At 28.9% G+C, this 22,033-nt stretch overlaps 2 protein-coding genes across 3 annotated transcripts in view; one reads left to right on the top strand and one right to left on the bottom strand.

Moving 5' to 3' along the window:
• Positions 1–12,040: 12,040 nt before the first annotated feature.
• The window catches only part of LOC122497652 (E3 ubiquitin-protein ligase MARCHF3-like), a 29,726-nt gene continuing 19,733 nt past the window's right edge, over positions 12,041–22,033 (top strand). For both annotated transcript variants that reach the window (XM_043604898.1, XM_043604897.1), the window contains exon 1: positions 12,041–12,399. The gene's annotated coding sequence lies outside the window, so the exon portion shown is untranslated. The remainder of the gene's footprint in view (positions 12,400–22,033) is intronic.
• Positions 13,769–17,851, bottom strand: LOC122497651 (trypsin eta-like). Its single transcript, XM_043604896.1, has 6 exons — positions 17,750–17,851; positions 17,265–17,341; positions 17,074–17,177; positions 16,254–16,530; positions 15,921–16,079; positions 13,769–13,985 (listed from the first exon to the last, which is right to left on the bottom strand). The coding sequence occupies exons 1-6, from the start codon at positions 17,799–17,801 to the stop codon at positions 13,836–13,838; spliced, it is 819 nt and encodes a 272-aa protein (XP_043460831.1). The 5' UTR covers positions 17,802–17,851; the 3' UTR covers positions 13,769–13,835.

The following is a 22,033-nucleotide window of genomic DNA, read 5'->3' as shown; positions in this document are numbered from 1 at the left end:
GATGTCTTCGATTTGCTGGGATTAGTGGATACTTATCCACTGCCAGACATGATTGACATCATGGATATGTTTGATAGACCTTGTTGTGGTGGCGGGGCTTTTCACTGAAGGGCAACCAAACAGCAAGAAAAAATGAGTGATTATAAAAACAAGGAGTACCTGCGAGGTAATGCTTCGGCTAAATCCCTCATTGGTTCCGACCATCAAGCGCCTGGCGCGAGGGCGGTGGCCCAAGGATGCAGAAAGGGAACAACGCTTTGGTGGTATCAAGAATTGTCTTGGACAGAGTAGATAGACGAGGAAGTAGAGACAATTATGACAATTATTATTATTAGTATGAGGACAGAGACAATTACATTAAACTGCGAGAAGAGGAGACAGTATGCATTGTAATCGTTGCAGTCGAGGTCTGCAAGATGCTAAAAACCTACGAGGTGCAGAAAACCGTCAGTATGACTATTAAGGAGGGACTGATAAGTCTAAATTCGCTCATTCAGGAGGTCAGGGAAAAGCATAATGAAGCGAAAAAGACGGAAGAACATCTTTACCAGGGTTTAGTCCGGGCAGAAGAGGCACGACAGGACCGAAGACACAAAAGAGACAGGTTCAACGCAATTTCGTTGAAGAACGTTGCTATTGCGTCTCAGAAAAGGAGATTAAGTAGTCCTGCAACGGCGACTGGACAAAGAAAAAGAAGGAGGAGGCGAAACCTCTCAATCTGTCTGCTGGTAAGGTCGACAAAGCGTTAAATACAAACCAAGGTACACTGAAAAAATGCTGGTCCGTTGGCTGTACTGGTTCCAAAACAACCAGTTTCCCTTTCAACCAGCACGTCAGACGTCCTTTTTCTAGACAATAGACATACTTTTTCAGCGCATGCGTTGTTCTGTGGATTAGGGAAACAGTTATCGGCACGGCGGTTGAACAGAAAAAGTAAGTCTACTGTCTAGAAAAAGGACGTCAGACGTGCTGGTCAGAAGGAAAACACTTGTTCTGGCGTTTTAAGAGAACCAGTACAGCCAACGGCCTAAAACTTTTTCAGTGTAGAAAAGCACCAAGGCTACCGCGAGAATCAATAATGATTGTCAAAGTAGCTCAAGGAATTAGTTTTGCCGATGTCTTGGGAGAGATTAAAAGAGAGTCTGAACCTGTAGCTCACAAGGTAAGGAGAAGTTCACCAAGAAGGTGACAAGGATTGTGAGTGAGCTGGGTAGGGTGCAGATGGCGGATCGAAAGGTCACACTGGAGATCCGTGACCTGGACTGCCTTACCGACAAAGCCGAAGTGCAGGAAGCCTTGGTGCAGATTTTGGGAGCACCATTAGCCTGTAGAAACGTGACGGTCCTTGTGCCTAACAACCGTGGCTTAAAGCTAGCTGTTGTGGTCACGAGTTTAGAGAAAGCTGCAAAGGCTTGAAAAGTTGGGACGCACAAAGGTGGGCTTTATGTCGTGCCCAATGAGCAAAATATGTATGGTTGTCAGGTGCAATAGGTTCATGGGATACGGCCACATAGCCCAACCTGCTTCTTATGAAAAAAAAGAACGGCGACAAGGTTGATGTGAACCATGTCACAGGCAGCGGGGCATACAGAGTCTATAGATCTGCCCTTGAGGAGGCCAAAAAGACTCTCGCTAGGACCAAGAATAAATAGTACGGAAGAAAAAAAGCACGAAAGTGACATTTTGACACTTCTCCAGTATCACATGAATATCCCTGATATATATCGCCATGACATTTTTGCTACTTTGGTACATACGCATATTATTTAATAATTATTGAATTATAAAAAGTAAATTAGAACTATATAGTTAAATACACTGAGAAAAATGGATAATAAGCATTATTATCTAGATATTAATGGTAAATATTTGTGACAGTGAAATATGTAAACATCTTAGATGTTCAAATTTAATATCTACAGATATTGGAAAAAGACTTGTTCAAACATAACCTCACATTTACAGATTATACTTCTTAACATCTGAGATATTAGACCATAACATCTAGATGATATGCATTAGCATCTTTTCTTAGTAACTAGTATATTAAGGTTTTTAATATCCACTTTTCTCAGTGTAGTATATATAGTTATAATAGTACTATATAATTATTTTCCAATGGACCCGCTGTAAAAAATGTCTTCGTTTGAGACATTTACTTGTTCATTTTTATTGGCGTCTTATTAGCCTTCTAAAATGTGTGAATTTAGAGGTTATGTTTCTCATCTGCCAGCATATATACACTAATAGTAAGTAAATTTCTCACTTATTTATAAATTTCACTTATTATAAATCTCATTCACTTATTGAACGAGAGGATGACTTATAACTTGTAAATAAATAATTTTTCACATATTCAGATTTAGAGATTAAAAATGTTAATTAACTTTAGAGAAATTAAAAATTCTAAAAAACAGAAAACTAGATATAATTTCTTTTGTTAGGTGTCTTTTTTCATAATTATTGTATCTTTTAGGGAAAAAATATATTCTTTTTCTTTTCTATACGCTTATCGCTTTTTACAATACTCCAGATATGTTACAATAAAAATAAGAAACCATGTATTTTCTAATCTTTAATTCAACTTTGCTTGCAGCGAACTTTGGCTCTAAAGAACTTTCAACGGAACCTTGAAGTTCGTTATACGTGAAGTCCACTGTACATACACTACCGTCCACGAGTATCAGGACGATTACACGCGACTCTATGAAAAAACATGCCATCACTTTTTCTATCATATCTCGTAAATAAAAGAAGATACAAGAAAAACATAAATACGGTTAGAAAACTGATTAAATTTTACGTAAAATAAGCCGTCTTTAAAGTCATTTCGTTAATTATTTTTTGATTTGTAGAGTGAGAAAGAAATAAAAAAATCTGTACGCACCAGTTCTCGCTACATATTTGCACAAATTTTAATGGTAATATCTAGTTAACAGTAACAAACAATAAACAAAGTAAATTTTTTATTTTTTAATAAATTATTAATAATTAATAATTTATTTACTTTACATTATCATTTTAAAATTAAATTTTAAACAGAAAATATTCGACGCATTCTTATTATAATCTTTGGGCTTGAAAGTTCATTAATTATTAAATAATATAATATAATTAATTAATATATGATATATAATTAATTAATAAAACATTTATTTTCTTATTATGTTTTGACATATACCGAGAGAGGCAAGCATAATTAAATTCTCATTACGCATAGCTATAGAGTTCTTATTATTGTTAAATTTATAACATATTTTGTAATGTAACATAATAACAATAATTATTATAAAAATATATCTGTATTTTGTTTAACATAAAATTTTCTTTTCATATAATAAACTAAGTAATTTTCTTAATTCATTAAAAATATTAATTCCTCGATTAATTCAATCTTTGGTAATCTAAAATTATAACTGAGTGCATTTATATTTTACATTCAAAAAACTGTTCTGACGCAGAAAATAGTCGACATGCAATTGTATTTGTGTCGCGGAATTCGAAAGAGTGATACTTCCTGGTATCTTTAACCGCAATTGCATTCTGATGTCTTTTTTTTAACAACCTAGACTCTGCTTTGTATTCGGCTGTTGTACCAAAATTAAAATCAATGTTTTTAAAAAAACTTTTTGCCCAATCAAAGAAACTTTTAGGTGTTGTTATCTGATTCTCTACATGACGTTGAAGACTAGCCTTTCTCGCATAACATTTAATTGTCCCGCCTAAACCGTCAGAAGGCCCTTTCCCATGTGAAGTGGCAAAGAAGTGCCATTCAACTGTGATTCCGAAATTTTTTTTGTAATTAGCAATATTAGAAAAATTGAATTTATTCTTATATTGGGACCCAGCCCCGTCTGAGAAAAATATCAATTTTTTCACATTTTGCTCCCCGTGAATATTTTTGAGATACGACAACATTTTTTTGTTAAATAAACTTACAGCAGTAGAGTCATGTTTGTTGCATTCCGAAACAACAACAAAATTGTGATGTTTTAACGTACCATTACTTCGATAATACAATACGTAGGGGTGAATTGTGACTTGGCTATTATTCCAGTGATGTGCCTGAATTGCATCCTGAATGACGAAACTATAATTTTCAGCAAAATCAAGGGTGACAATAAATTCTCCTTGTCCAATTGAATTTTTTAAATTGTTCAAGTGATTTGCTTGTGATGTCGCAATAAAATCATGCTTCAAAAGCGATGACAATTCTTCGTCCAATGTCTCAAGAAAATCCTGAATCGATCGAGATTCAACAAATAATTCAGCCCTAAAAAAATATTATTTAAGAGGGTCAATTTATTTCGTAACAATATTGAATATTTAAAATTATACTACAATTAAAAAAATTAAAAAACAATTAATTTGTTAATAATTTTCAAAATAAAATTTTTGCTCAAAGTCTTGCAACATTAAAATTTGAACTTCTATTACAATTACTATTATTTTTTATTGACGAATATTTTATACATTTGCTTCATGTTTCTGAACATAACCAATACTATGAATTTTGAAAAACTTTTGTTTTCCAAAAAATAAAATTTCTAAACTGTAAAAATTTTTTTTTTAAACTTTAATAATATATAATAATTTTATATCCTAAATAGTTAAAAAAAAATTGAAACCTTGTAGTAACAATAATTTTAATACGCTGAAATTTAATTAGTCCTTCCCCGTAAAAAATATTTTAACAAAAGTATTGATTGTTACAATAATAAAAACTTAAAGAATTATATTTATAACTTAATTATTTTCAGTGTGCTGTGTCATTAAAAAATAACTTACCTATCTTGAGATTTCCATTGTGTAAAACTGATTTCCTGGATATTGGACTCTTGAAATGATCTACGAATCGAATTCAGAAATGATTCAGTGCCAGGACAGTTCTGACAATCCGAAAAATAGCATGACGGTGTTGGGTTTTCACATACCATTGATTTTAAAGTTTCAGGGACTTAAAAATTGCAAGTATTTTCTTCATTTTTCAATGTGTCATTTATTGCAACAAATTTTAGTCTCATATTATGATGCGATTTACAGACACAGACATTGTGGCTACCACTACGTCCCATAGGAATACAATTGAGCGGTCGAATCTTCGTAAAAGCGGATAAGCTTAGTTTATCGCCAGGATTTTTCGATTTAAACTTTTCGTAAATAATTTTAATGTCAAATAATAATAGACGTTTTTGAACATATATCTTCCTACCGTTTTTGACAATGGGGACACAATTTTTTCTGCCCGGCATAATTCGACTACAATCGTCTGACTCGAAGAACTGTTCAACTTTTTCAAAAATATCAAGAGGTAACGGACGATTACGTTTTGGCTGAGGATAAGATCCATAGCCGGACGACTGCCTTAATTTTTTAGCCGTTGATGCCATTCTACGAGAAATATTAAATTCGTTTTGCATTTTTCGAATGCTATAGTTTATTGGCAAGGTGGTTAATAACATGATCTTTTGTTGTCTCGAATGAGTACTCGATAAAGCAGATCGCATGTCACTAATTTCTCTTAACTCTCTGTTTGATTTTTCTTGTCCCACATCCCTTCTTTTACATTTCGATGAATTTTCCTCTTCATTTCGGCAAACATTACTTGATCTTTTTAATCCACTTTTTGACGGTTGATATGAAGGATCGCCACATTTATCTTCAGAATCAGAATTGTCCACCGAACTAGTTTCAAAATCTGGAGACACAGAAACGTTAGATTCTTGCAATGTTTCCCAAGAAATATCTTTCTCAATGGAGATTCTGCACGTATTACACACATATTTCCCGATTAAATTAGAGAACGATGCACTCCAATGTTCGGTTATTAGTTTAATACTTTTATATACACGAGAATGTTTTTTTTTCCATAAGGATTACAACACCTGTTAGGATGCACCATTTTTTATAAAATTACAATTAAAAAAGTTTTTAAAATTTCGAATGAATTGAATTTCACCGTTCACTTTAAATTTTTTAAAACTTTTTCGCTGTTAAAATTGAATTAGAAATTGTACACGAAAGTGAGAAACTGACATACTCTTAATATTCATTTGTTTTCCTTCAAAAACAAAAAAACATCAATTTCCATCAGTCATGAAAAACGAAAAAAAGTAGACTATCAAAGAATATGTAATAAATATTTTTCTAATTCAATGTCGGCGAAAAATAATAAGTTAATAAATGTATATTGATTAATTATAATATAATATTATTAATTAATTATATATCATATATTAATTAATTATATTATATTATTTAATAATTAATGAACTTTCAAGCCCAAAGATTATAATAAGAATGCGTCGAATATTTTCTGTTTAAAATTTAATTTTAAAATGATAATGTAAAGTAAATAAATTATTAATTATTAATAATTTATTAAAAAATAAAAAATTTACTTTGTTTATTGTTTGTTACTGTTAACTAGATATTACCATTAAAATTTGTGCAAATATGTAGCGAGAACTGGTGCGTACAGATGTATACGGCAATGCTTGCGCCACTCGGCGCAAGTTTAACGTCATGTAAAGCCTTACACAGCTTCAGTTATTAATAAATAACTTTTTTTCTAATTGAGGCTCATTTTTTTTCGAAACGGTTTTGGAATCGGAGACGTTTAAGGAATATAATACAATTTTTATTTTTTTGTTAGGTCGCGCAGAACACATTTGTTTATTAACATTTTATAAACAAATAATATAAAAAATTGTAAAAAATAAAAAAAAATTAAAACAAAAAATATATTCGAATAGTGCAATTCAAGACGAAAAAAACCCATATTTTAATTTTTAAATCCGTCCACTGGAACTCGAGAAAAGAATTTTTTAATTTTGCATTACTAAAAAATTCAATTGTTAATAACTTTTACAAAAAAATTTTTTTTGACTTAATATTTTCAGGGCTTCTTCTTAACCATAGTAGGTATCAAAAAAAAATATTATGGATGAAAAATAAAATTTTTTAGTTTTTGGTGATCCGTTTGGGAAATTCTGACCCTTCTGTAGTTAAATACAGTTTGTATTATTTCTCAATATATAAACATTTTCAACTAAAAACTTTCAACTAACAGATTTTTTATTATTAATTAAATATTAATTAGACATATAATTTTAACATAATTTATTTATAAAATTATATTATTTATTAGTAAGATTTTCTGAGAAAAAAACCATGTTTTATTGAGCCAGTGAACAAATATCACTTGAGTCTGCACGTAACGAAGGTTCACTGCGCGCCGCCCTTTCTCTTAAAATTAAAATATTTCAATAAATAATTAAGGAATCTTTCTGTAACTTTACAGAAAACTTCCTCAAATAGTAATAAACAAATGTCTCACTGGAAGTTTGCTCAACTCTTAACTTCCCCACAGACTTTTTGACGGCAAAGATAAGAAAACGTGATTATCGACGGATCTCTATAAACAATTAAAAATTAATAAACAATTCATTTTTTTTTATATTTTTAATTATGTTGTCGCCTTGTGTGAACCCAAATGCGTTTGTATGCCAAATTACAAGTAATTTCAATAATATTTACCGAAGATACAACGAGTTATGTTTAAAAATTTAATCAATTTTGAGAATTTAAATTTGTTAGTTTTTGGTCATTATTTTCTAAAATATTCATTTTAGAAAAAAATCTCAAAGGAAAAAAAGATGCGCTTTTTAATTTCCTAAAAGATACTGTTTTTAAAAAATCAAAATTTCCAATTTTTCCAGAATTTCTACCGTTTGACTATGGCGTTATAGCGTGTAGCGGCGCGTACGTCCCCATAAGTAGAGTCTCCAATGAGCACGATCGACGTGGACGTGGACGCGACGTGCTGACGTCACCCATGCTATTCAAATGGGTGACGTCAGCACGTCGCGTCCACGTCCACGTTGATCGTGCTCATTGTAGACTCTACTTTAAGTCGGTTCTACAATGAGCACGGTCGTTCGTGTTCGCTGTCGTGAACGTGTACGCGTTCCATTTAGTTTAGCATGGAGCACGTACACGTTCACGATAGCGAACACGAACAACCGTTGTTTTCAACCACGTCGAACGTGCTCATTGTAGACTCTACTTTATTGTGCCCAACCATTCAATTCGTCCCTGCTTTCTCTCTCATTCGCTGCGGCGCGAAGCCAGAATCAATTCGTCACAATTGAATTTCAATGCACCAATCGGTCGAATCACGGCTTCATTGCAAAAATAGGTGTCTTTTTTGATATCTTAAAATAAGATGTAAGATCGAAAAATAGTATCTTACATCTTAAAATAAGATGTTTTCTAAAGCATCTTACTGATATTTAAGATGCTTTATACGTTTTAGCAGTGATGAAGATATTTCTTCCATCTTAGAAAAGTAAGATGCTTTTGTAAGTTCTTTAAAGTATCTTAAATTAAGATGTTTCTGTTGCAATAAGATGTTTAGCGATAAGTTACTTGAGAATCGTAAGATGCGCCATAAGTGTAAGTTACTAAAAACTAAGATACATTAAGTGTTTTCCATAAGAGCCCATAGTTAACCTCAAAACTTTTTGCCCCAAAAATACCACAGAAAATGTGTACGAAGATACTTTTAACATCTTAAATTAAGATGTTTCAAGTAACTAAAAAGTGTCTACCAAAACATCTTAGAAATGACTACCAAAACATCTTAAATTAACATACTTCTTTTTGCAGTGTTCACATTTTTAATGATATATCGAAGACAGATTAACCTTTTTTAATTTTCGAAAACTTATTTTAAAGCTGAAATTCTAACGAAGATTTCTGTGTCTTTAGAAAAATTTTATCTAAATTTTTCTATATTTTTGAAAAAGTTGAAGTCAAGAGCCAAAAATTAGAAAATTTGATAATTTTTTTTATTTCTTTCTCACTCTACAAATAAAAAAATAGTTAACGAAATGACTTCAAAGACGGCTTATTTTACGCAAAATTTAATCAGCTTTCTAACCGTGTTTAAGTTTTTTTTGTATGTCGTTTTATTTACGAGATATGATTGAAAAAGTGATGACATGTTTTTTCATAGAGTCTCGTGTAATCGTCCTGATACTCGTGGACGGTAGTGTATTTAAAAACTTTCTATTATATTTTATTATCGATTTTATTAAATAAGCATGAATTAAAATTGGAAATTCATAGAAATGTTTATCATTTTATTAAAATTATTTTCATATGCACAATATTTATTTTGAATTTGATTATCAAAACAACAAAACCCTCACTGAGAAAAATGGATATTAAAACTCTTAAATATATTAGATATTAAAAATGAGATACTTAAATATATTATCTAGATTTTAACGCATAGTATATCAGATGTTTAGATTTAATATGTAGTGTATTGTAGAATATAACGTTTAGATATTGAACTTGACAATCTAATATATTGAAATTTAATATCTGGGCGTTGCGCAAGCGCAACGTCTAAGGCGCCTACAGCAGCCTACAATAAAGAAAAAGTGAGGTTATATTCGTTATATTATCACTCTGTTTTGATGTGCGAGCATCAAAATGGAAAAACTTACGTCGTAACTGCCAGCGAAAATTAATATTTTTTAAGTTCATTAACAAAATTAAGCAAGAAATTAAACAAAATTACAATAATTTTGCAAGGAAATTATTTTATTAAAGTTTTAAAGTGGAGTAATTTGAGTTTCATTAGTTCACCGCGGCCACCAGAATTGACGCCACCTCCTGGACCACTGACACATAGACCCAACTTGTATGTGGTTTTTCCCACATGCCCAAAATAAATAAACATTTACTACAATTATTTCATGTGTTTTTTTAGAATTTTTATTGCAATGACTGGGAAAAATAATAATTTTTCCCGCAGTCTCATCAAGAAAAATAACCAGAAAAAGATCAGGATTTTTGTTTTAAATTAGGACCCTGATTATTTATAAAAATTAAAAAATTGCTATAATTCTATTATTATTATTATTTATAAATATTAATTAACCAATTATGTATTATATCTGTAATTATATTATAGAATAAATTAATAATTATTAATGCACTAATAATGTAATTATTTGGTAATAATGAATAGTAAATTATATGCGCTGTTTGTCGAATTTTGAAATTTTAGGAATTTGATTATATGTTTAAGAATTTCTGTCAAGTTTTGAGCTCTACTTCGTGGTTTTCAGGGTTTTCAGAAACCAAATGTTGTTATTTTACCGCAAGATTTAAAAATAAGGTACATTTAACCTATAAATTTGAAATGACGTTTGCGTATATCTTAGATAGTAAAATTAAATATCTGAGATACTTGTCTTACAGTTCACTTTCATATAGATATTGAATTTTAACATCCTGGATATTATAGGTTAATATATTCTGTCCAATATATTTAGATAGTGAAATTAAATATCCAAGATACTTGTCTTATAGTTCACTTTCATAGATATTGAATGGTAATATCTAGATAGTAAGCCTTAATATCCATTTTTCTCAGTGCTGTCGCCCCAAATGGAGATATCTCGTTTCTGTCTTAAGGGGTTACTCATGTGGTAACCTTTGCAAAGGGAGAGACTGTCAATTGATTAATATTCCTTTATTGGAGTCAGTATGTTAAATTTATTACGTTAATTTTCAAATAAAACTGACCTCAGGGTCGAGTAACTGTCTTTTATTATTGCGAAATTACAAATAAAAATGAATGGAAAATTAAAAATTATTTTTGAAAGTCAAACTTTATTTTTCTTGTTTCCTTTTTTCTAATAAATAATTATCCCCAGGTATGGAATTATTCTGACTTTTATTTTATTCGTGATTTTCATTTTAATCGAGATTGGAACACATAGAGAAAAATTTGTTCGAAACAACTAAATAAATGTATATTTTATTGGTTTCACAAAGATTTTCTTCAAGTTACCAAATTCCATTTTCGGTTACAAAATTTATTATCTTAAACAAAATGTTTATTTAAATAAAACAAACATTTATTTAGGCTAAACAAACCTTTGAAATTAATCTAAAACTCAGGTTTATACAATAAAACAGTATTTAATTGAGGGTTCACGTGCAATAAGGGGACGCGCAGGCTATTCGTTGTCCTCTCGCGCAGCCGCAGAATCGCTATACGCGGGGACTTTCACTTCCATGCGTATCCCCTTATTGCACGTGAACCCTCAATTAAGACATAATTTTTCGATAAATGGATTTTGATAATGTCAAAATTTAAGTCAAAATTAAAATCACTGTGAAAGTAAGACTCATCTATAAATAAAATTTGTAATTAAAGTTAAAAAAAAATTCAAAGTTATAGTTAAAGTGGAAGAAAAAATTTTTAAAAACTTATCAAAAAGGAAAGAGTCTTTGTTATGATCCAATTTTCTATTCGAATTACAATGTTTATAATGAGAGGGGTAGATAATAAGGGGATAAGAAAATTTATTCAGGAGATTAAGTTCTAAAAATTAAATAATCATGATAGTAATTAAATAGTCTACGGAAACTCAATTCAGGTTGAGGTTGGTCAGGATTAATCTAGCCATCATCTCAACAAACAATTGCTCCGTTGCAAGATTCCTCCCGCGAATATTGTCCTCTGTAGCTCTTCTAGCTTCCGGCGGAACTCTTCAATTCCCTCACTGGGAGAGAGTGAGAGAGAAAGAGGTAGACACCATTATGTTCACTAATATTGCCTCTCTTCGGGAGGTTAATTTAATAAATTAACGAAAATTTATACGCAGCACAACTCTCTTCAATGGCAGAGAAATTCTCTCTATTTTTGTAATCTGTAATAGAACCTCGTTAAGAAAAGAAATTCTTTTTAAATCCTCACACTTTTTCCAATCTACAATGTAACCTTGATAATAAAAATAAATTAAAGATTGTATACATTCTTTTAATAGAGAATTACGAAAGAAAAAAATGTTAATTTGTTTCTGAATGCAGTGTAATTCTTGGGGAGAAACACATAACACATAAGTTTCTTCCATCATTATTTAAAAAAATACAATAATTATAGAGGCTATTAAAAAATTTTTAAACTTTTATAAATGAAGGGATGATAAATTATTTTAAACTCAAAGTAATTTAAAAAACAATGTTTTCGCGATATAATTATTAAAATTTTAGCAAAGGGGATATAATGTACTTAGAGAGTGTGTCTATTTTGAGAGAAGCGTCTAATTAATCTTGAACCAAAAACGTTGAAATAGAAATGGCGTCGGTTATAGCAAAAGCGAGGCAGCATCCAACACACAAAACTATATGTAAGCACCACCTGGCAGAAATAGCAGTCAGAGAAAAGCAAAGCAGAATACTCAACAGGAAAAATAAAATAAAAAGAAAGAAAGAAGGAAAAAAAGAATAGAATCCACTTGGCACCTGCGCTGCACACATGAGAATGTTTAACTCGATTTCATTTTCCCCACATCTTCGTTCAAGGCACGTGTAAGTAAAATCTGCTTTTTCCATTATTTTTATTTATTTCTGTTTCTTTATTTCTCTTCTAACTTGTTATTTTGAATTTTTTTCACTATACTTGTATCGAAAACGACTACAGCAAAATTTTCATGGACCGGAGCCAAGAGCTTGTTACTTCAAAAGTATATAACTGAGAGTTTGTTTTCGTACCAGGGCGATGTACCTTTTATATTAGATATTTGTATTGTTTATAATGTGAAAGTGCGTGAATTTTTCGATTACAAATTTTAATTTAAAGTGTAAAGAGTCAAAACGGACAGAAAACGTGTCTTTTATAATTTTTTTTTATAAAGTAAACAAATATTTTTATTCAAACACTTTCATATCTTAAAATAAACTATAAAAAAACATATACAATTTTCGTTAAAAAATATTAAAAATCAGGCCTCTAGTAATAGGTTCTTTTATATCTCATCCCAGAAAGGATAAATTTTGACTGCTTTATAGAAAATAAAAAAACCAAACATATTCTCTTACTTAGTGGGTGAGTGTAGCTCATTATTGAACGAAGAAACGTTTTTACGAAGTTGAAGTCCTCAACGTTGATCAACGAAAAAAATTTTTTCAATCTATTCGAATATTATTTTTAATTTAATATTTAATTATATAACAATTCACTGCAAAAAGAAGTATCTTATTTAAGATGTTTTGGTAGTCATTTCTAAGATGTTTTTGTAGTCACTTTTAAGTTATTTAAAATATCTTAATTTAAGATGTTTAAAGTATCTTCGTACACATTTTCATCATATTTTTTGTGAAAAAAGTTTTGAGGTTAACTATGGGCTTATATGTAAGACATTTTATGCATCTTAGTTTTTAGTAACTTAAATTTTTTTCGCATCTTACAATTCACAAGTATCTTATCGCTAAACATCTTGTTGAGACAGAAACATCTTAATTAAGATACTTTAAAAAACTTACAGAAGTATCTTACTTTTTTAAGATAGAAGAAATATCTAAGACGTATAAAACATCTTAAAAATTAGTAAGATACTTTAGAAAACATTTTATTTTAAGATGTAAGATACCATTTTTCCATCTTACATCTTATTTTAAGATATCAAATAAGACACTTATTTTTGCAGTGTTATTATTAGAAAATAAACATCAATTTATTTTTTCTAAATATTTTTGTGGCAATATTGCTGCGTTATATTTTATTAATTTACTAAATAAATAATTTTTTTTGTTGATAAACGTTGTGGACTTCAACGTGGTACGTTTTTTCGATTTTATTTGAATTATTTATTATTCAAATTTCCATTTTTTTAAATTCTTATTCAGTAATACCTAAATATTCAATAAGTCCGAAATTTTAAAATGAACACAACATTAACAGTTTTTTATCCCAGTGTTATTTCTGCAAAAACTATTACAGATATCATATAATAAAATTTTTCAAATCATATTCCTGTTTCTTGCTTAATCCAATCACGGAAATAAAGAACATCAGCGTAAACCCCCGGAAATCCTGTCGTTCCACATTCGACACCATATGAAACTACTCCAAGTTGCACTCTGTTGTAATTGATAAGTGGACCACCAGAATCGCCCTAAAAATTTTTTTTTATTTTTATTTATATTAAAATTATAAATTGTTAAGCGTATAACTGAAGAATTCTATTACAAATCGTTTCACTTACAAAAGAAGACAAAAGGGAGAGTATTTCTTAAAGTGAATTTTATTCTGTCGAGAAGGAATTATTCATAATATTTTAAACTCTATTTTGAAAGAGAATTTAATGAACTTATAATTGGTCTTTATATAAAGAAAGTTATAAAGTTTCTTTCATAAGTTTCATAAAAATTTAAAGTAGGTGTCTTGAGATATCAGGAATATTACATCACTGTTAACTTAAACATATCAAATCGCAACAAATTGATTCCAAAAATGTGGATCAAATTAATACAAATTTTTGTCATTAATTTGATCCACTTCAGTATCAGTCGAGGTATCAATTTGATACTTTCAAGAAAACTATATAATTTCAAACAGAATTTTCCTAAAGAAATTGAGAGAAATTTAGAAAAATATAAAGACAAATTTAAAGTTTATTGCATTATCTTTTAAAATATAGTGGAACCTCGATTATCCAAACTAATTATGTCAAGACCTGGTTCGACTTAGGCAAAAATTTAATTTAAATGTTCATAGGCAAGTTGCACACATAATTTTCATGCACTAAACTTTGCATTTAAATATTTCAAACATTGCAACTAAATATTTAATAAAATGTCCGGTATTGTGGAGGATGTTTTAGTTTTTTAGTAAGAGAGTTTGATGATCTCTGAAATTTCTTGATTATGTGGGACCTACAGATGTAACCCAACAAAAACATCACTGACCGGTATAAATGAGGCGAGATTGTTAAAAACATTTTCGAACCATTTTTTCTATAGGGGAGAATGGGGTCCCCGGACAAATTACAAGTGTTATATAATACAGTTTAACTTTTATTTTTGAAATATTGACTCAGTTTTTCATTTCCTTTTTTCGAAAAACTTGAATTTTCTAAATTTAATCTGAAAGTGCCTGAACACTTTAAAAAATGTACGTCACATGAACGTCTTATAAAAACCTTATTTCATGTTGACTTTCTGTGAATATTAAATAGATTTTTCAATTTATTTCTATTACATGGTCTATGTTCATTGTTTAAGACATTATAATTTGATGTTAATTTATCAAGTCCAATAATTAAAATATAAAATATTTTTACGCTAGTCCGGGGGGGTTACCCGACAAATTGTTCAAGATTGGGATTTTAATACTCATATTTTTCCTTATTTTTCTCTTAAAAGATTTGATTATTTTACAAATGATTTTATGTTAAAGGTTGAAAGAAGCTTTCTATTTAAACGAAAAAAATTTAATTAATATTCAAAAAATATGAACACAAATTATTCACCAAAAATCTTAAGTGTTTGGGGCTACCCCATTCTCCCCTAAACACAAATACTTCTTACAAAATCTGCCAACCTACCATAGGCGCATATCTTCTAAATTACTTAAATTTAGAAGATTTTTTTTATCCGTACAGAAACGCAGTTGAAAAATGGAGAATAAAATAGGAATATAATCATATTATAGCAGGGACTTTATGCTATCTGCATGCTTCTGCCCTCTGTTGGCGACAGGTTGCAATGCACTTCTTGCAGCCTGTCATTACATTACTATTTTATTTTCCAATTTGCAACCGCGTTTCTGCGTGAATTTACAAAATTCGTTTGGATTTAAGTAATTTATAAGATATGTGCCTCTGACACGTTGACAGATTTTGTAAAAAGTGTCTGTGTACAGAGAAAAACTTGTTCGAAAATGATTTTTTACCAATTTCGCTATATAATAAGCGATTAATAATAAATATTATAGGCTATAACGGTAGGCCTCAGATAAACAAAAAATGTCGCTAGAAAATGATGCAAACAATTACAATTATAACATAATGAATTGATCAGTATAATTAAAAATGATGAATTTTTCTTACTTCGCATGAATCGCGAGTTGTTGTTCCCTCATGGAATCCGTAACAAATTTCCCCTTCTTTGAATTTTATGCCACTTTGCAGATATTTAGCTTTACATTTGTTCAATTCAAGTAAGGGTACAGTAACGGAGAGCAACTTATCAGAACCTGGTCCACTTGGCTATCAATTGTTTCCAATAATATTAATTATATTTTGTACATAATTTTAAATAATAAAATTATAAAAGTCGAAAAACAGCATGCTTTTTCAAGATCTTATGCTTAAATTTTATACTGAAATTTTATTTTGCTTTGAAATTATGTGCTTAATAAATTTTTTATAACTAATTCTTACTCTTATTTTTCCCCATCCTGAAAGTGTGCCATAATTTGTTATTAATGGTTGCCCTTTTTGTGGTAATTTAATTGGTTGAATTGCACTACTATAAGCGAAGGGTGGAGTTACTTTAAATACAGCGATGTCACCTCCAACTTTTCGATTATCGTCATTAGGATTATAATATGGACTTCGAACAACTTTTATTACTTTATGTTGTTTTGCAGTTTTTGCTAAATTTTTTATATCAGCAGTACCAGCAATTACAGATATTTTATTGTAATCAATTTGTGGACTAAAATAACATTTTTGAATTAAAAAATATATGTAAAAATATAAATACATTGAAAAAAAATTTCTTTGATTCAGAAAACCGTTACTCAACTACTACTGTCAATTAAATATTTACTTGAATCAAATATTTTTAATTTTAAGTCAATTAAATGATATATTCTTCAAATACTGAAACTATTGGTTCATATAAATTGATCTAAATATAAATTATTTGATTCAAGTACCTAAGTATTTATTTGATTTAAATGAATTCTTTTTTCAGTGTAATAATAACAATAATAACAATAATAATAATAATAATAATAATAATAATAATAATAATAATAATAATAATAATAATAATAATAATAATAATAATAATAATAATAATAATAATAATAATAATAATAAAATTGTTAACTTCTTCAAATTTAATAATAATAATAATTTGTCAATTAGGCACAAATTAATAATTTATTCAATTAAAAGATCTACTTTTTAAATTCTGTTTTAATTTCTATATATTTAAAAGAACAAAATAATATCAAATTAAGAAAAATCATACTTTCCAAAGCAATGTGCTGCTGCAAGACCCCATTCACTACCAATAATTGAACCACCACATATACTTGCCAAATTTGAATTTTTTATTCCAACTTGAACACGAATCTTAAAAAAAACAAACAAATTTTTTACAACAATTTATTTCAACATCAAATTTATTTCTTTTTTATTTTTAAATACAATAATTTTTACCATATGAGGAAACATTTCGATTGTAGTTTCAGTTCCCCCTACTATTCTATTTTGTGCCAATACTATCTCATAGTTTACTGAAAGTTTTTATTAAACATGTAAAATGTATTAATAATAATTGCATCATCGAAAACCAAATTCTCAATTTTAGAGGAATCCTTTTTTTTAAAGCATTTTTTCTTCGGCGATTATAATAAATAATTACCGTATTAGAAAGTGTAAAAGTATTATATTTTAAATTTTTAAAACTTGAATTAAATTTTTAAAATATTTTGAAATAAATGAATCCTAAATTATGTAATTGTTTTATAAATAAATTCTAATAATTTTCAAACTAAATTCTAAATTATTAAAATAAATTTTTAGAAATTGTACATTTTTGTTTTTATGTCATTTTATTTACACAATTATTTAATGAATATTATCTAATTTAAGTAATAAATGTTTAATAATAAAATACATAGGTATAAATATTTCTAACTTACATCCTGTAAGAAAAATTGCCAAAAGACAATAAACTTTTGGGAATGAACTCATTGTTAATGAAATTTAATTAACGCTTGTGTCCAATAACCAACTGGCGACAAAAATTGAGGAAAAATGGTTTTTATAGTATAGTTCAGATACACATGTCAAAAATTTATATAACTATGTACACTTTTGTTTATCAACTGTCACGTCATAAAATACAGGACATGTAAATTTACAATGATACATATTTAGTTATCATTTATATACAAAGACGTAAACACAGTATTCGTGAAATATATGGGCGATTCCACATGAAATTTTCAATGATTTTCTAAATTCGGTTCAATATTTTTTTTTCTCGTTTTTTATAGAAAAATATGAAATCCGTATTTTTTTATTTTTTTATAATTGCCCAAATTTTTGATTTACGAATTTTCGAAATTTTTGTTTTGTAAAAGAAGTAGACTTATTTTCAGTAGCTTATAACTCTGAAAATATTGAGTTTTTAGACTCATTAAACTCATCAGACCCATTTCGGGACTTTTTGGAAAATCTCTATATTATAAGATATTAATAAATGGGTGATTCTACAAAAGAGGGAATTTTGATGTCTGAATCATGTTTTGTATATTAATTTTGGAAAGAATAATTTTACTTTTAATGGAGATTGTAAATCTTAATGGTTTCTATTATGGCACAGAAAAAAAACCGATGAGAAAAAATATGTTTTTGCAAAAAATACACATTATAGTGCTAAATTCTCATTCGTCTGGCATGTCCCTTTGGGAGAATGACAGTTCATATTGAGAATAAATATCACTTTTCAAATGTTTTGCGGAAAATTCATACTGAATTAGTAATTTTTAATAGTTGTAGATTACTAATATGGAAATAATTATGATGTTTCTCTGTATCTTATTTATAAAATATCTTCGCGAAGTTTGTCCCCTGAATTTGTTATCATTCGTCTGGCAGTGCAAAAAATGTAAAAATTATTAAAAATCAACATTCTGATGAAGTGACTGTTCGTTGTAGTTGTTAATTAAACTAAACTAAACGTGATACCAATCGGGTTTTATTGAATCTTCTAATCTATTAACCAAGATTTCTCAATTTGTAACGGAGATTGTGTTGTGACCAGACAAATTCTCATTCGTCTGGCATACATTTTTTAAAAAAATATTTTATTTTTCGGTTATTCTATAGACTTATGTTTTGTAGATTATTATTCTCTATAAGATAGTACTAAAGGATTTTTTCATTTAATGTTATTTTTTATTTTTTAAACAAAAAATGCCAAATTCTCATTCGGGGACGCATGACTATTCCCCAAATGTCATTTTTCCGAAATGTCATTTTACCGAACTGCACTTTTGCGAATAGTCATTTTTGCGAAAAGCCAATTTTGCGAAATGTCACTTTTGTGAATTGTCATTTTTGCGAAAAGCTATTTTTGCGAATTGTCATTTTTGCGAATGGCCATTTTTACGAATAGTCAATTTTCCGAAAAGTCATTTTTGCGAATCGCCATTTTTACGATTTGTCAATTTTTCGAAAACTCATTTTTGCGAATTGTCATTTTTACGAAAAGACATTTTTGTGAAATGTCATTCTTGCGAAAAGCCATTTTTGCGAAAAGTCATTTTTACGAATTGACATTTTTGCGAATTGTCATTTTTAAGAAATGTCATTTTTGCGAATTGTCACTTTTGCGAATCGCTATTTTTACGAATCGCCATTTTTACGAATTGTCATTTTTGCGAATAGTCATTTTTGCGAAAAGTTATTTTTACGAATCGACATTTTTACGAATTGTCAATTTTCCGAAAAGTCATTTTTGCGAATTGTCATTTTTGCGAATCGACATTTTTACGAATTGTCAATTTTCCGAAAAGTCATTTTTGCGAATCGCCAGTTTTACGAATTGTCAAATTTCCGAAAAGTCATTTTTGCGAATTGTCATTTTTGCGAAAAATACAATAGAAAACTTGTAGGTCTATAAATTCACTATTATATTTTTCGCAAAAATGACAATTCGCTAAAATGACTTTTCGAAAAATTGACAATTCGTAAAAATGGCGATTCGCAAAAATGACTTTTCTTAAAAATGACAATTCGCAAAAATGGCAATTCGTAAAAATGACTTTTCGCAAAAATGACATTTCACAAAAATGTCTTTTCGTAAAAATGACAATTCGCAAGAATGACTTTTCGGAAAATTGACAATTCGTAAAAATGACTATTCGCAAAAATGACAATTCGTAAAAATGGCGATTCGTAAAAATAGCGATTCGCAAAAGTGACAATTCGCAAAAATGACATTTCTTAAAAATGACAATTCGCAAAAGTGACATTTCGCAAAATTGGCTTTTCGCAAAAATGAGTATTCGCAAAAGTGCAGTTCGGTAAAATGACATTTCGGAAAAATGACATTTGGGGAATAATCATGCGCCCCCTCATTCGTCTGGTTGTTATTCGTCTGGCACTTTTGAGATAGGATGTATATTATATCACTAAAAATAGCGTAAAACTAACAATTTTCAACTATTGTTCGATTTTCTGGTCTTAAAATATTCCTAATTAAATTTACAAGAAATTGCTATAACTGAATTTTCAATTTTCATTTCGCATAAATAATTATATTGACATAAACAAACAAATGGAATAAGTATTTTTTTATATGAATAAAGTTTAGCCCACTAAAATCAAAGTAGTTCTTTATTATTAGACACTTGAACTTACTTTTAGAATTCTATGATTTGTGAAATTGTGCTTATAGAAACAAATAGACCATCCGTAATTTGTTATTTCAATTATTAATTAAATTACAACAAAAATTAATTAAACCAATGACTTTTATTTATCCTCGTAAAAATCGTTACTTGGGGGTTTTCGGGGTTGCTGATTAAGAACCTAATGTCAGTTTTTAAAATTTTTCAAATTCAAAATGGCGGATCCAATATGGCCGACGATTTTGGAGAAACTTAATATATTCGTCTGAAAATCGTTACTCGGTGATTTTCTGTTTCACTTATTACCAAACCGAGATCAACTTTTTTCAAATTAACCATTGTTTTTACAATTTGTTTAAACAATTTAATTATGTTTTTTAGTTCTACTACTATATTTATAGTTCATAGATGTATAAAAATAAATAAATAAATTTTAAATAATTTTTAATAATCATAATTAATTAATTAATTACAATTTATTATTATCATTATTAATTATTAATTAGTTAAATAAATTAAATAAAAATAAATTAATAAATTATTAAAAAGTAAATTCAAAATTAAACTCAACGTTAAAAACTAGAGGTGCGCTCAAAGTATTTAGTATTCGATTTTTTAGGGTACTCGATTTCTTTTCAGTCCTCGGAAATTTCCGTATGCATCAAGTATTCCGTATTTTAAATAATCTTGAACTATCTGATTCAAAAGTTGCGAAAATGTTGGTAACTTGTAAATTGATAGTTCTAACTTTTCCTCTAGGTTAATAACTTATTTAACGTTTAAATATATTTTACAAAATCAAATTTAATAAAAATCGAACAATTTTTTTAAAATTCTTTTAATAGATGGATCAGACATTTTAAAATTCAAAAACTGACTGCGAATTCGTATCCTGCGACACTACAAAACCGCCAAGTAAGTAGTTTCCAATGATTTTAAAGTGAATTTTAAATATTTGTCTGCCATATTGGATCCACCATTTTGAATTTTAAAAAACTGACATTAGATTCTTAATCAGCGACCTCAAAAACCCCCGGGTAACGATTTTTAGACGAATACGATAAGTTTCTTCAAAATTCTTCCGCCATATTGGATCCGCCATTTTGAATTCTGAAAAACTGACATTAGGTTCTTAATCAGCAACCCCGAAAACCCCCGGGTAACGATTTTTAGACGAATACGATAAGTTTTTTCAAAAGTTGTCCGCCATATTGGATCCGCCATTTTGAATTTTGAAAAACTGACATTAGGTTCTTAATCAGCAACCCCAAAAACCCCCGGGTAACGACTTTTAGACGAATACGATAAGTTTTTTCAAAAGTTGTCCGCCATATTGGATCCGCCATTTTGAATTTTGAAAAACTGACATTGGATTCTTAATCAGCAACCCCTTTAAACCCCCGAGTAACCAATTTTATAAAAATCCATTCATTAATTATTATGTTAATGTGAATTTTCTTGACTCGATTTTAATTCTCTGGAAAAATTGTTTATAAATAACCTTAGTTTTGTAATTTTTAATATTTTGTCTGCGGCCACTTATGGATGTTTTTATTAGTACCATTA

This window comes from Leptopilina heterotoma, unplaced genomic scaffold (assembly GCF_015476425.1).
Source record: "Leptopilina heterotoma isolate Lh14 unplaced genomic scaffold, ASM1547642v1 Lhet_135, whole genome shotgun sequence".
NCBI lineage: Eukaryota > Metazoa > Arthropoda > Insecta > Hymenoptera > Figitidae > Leptopilina > Leptopilina heterotoma.
This window is presented reverse-complemented; position numbering and strand designations above follow the sequence as displayed.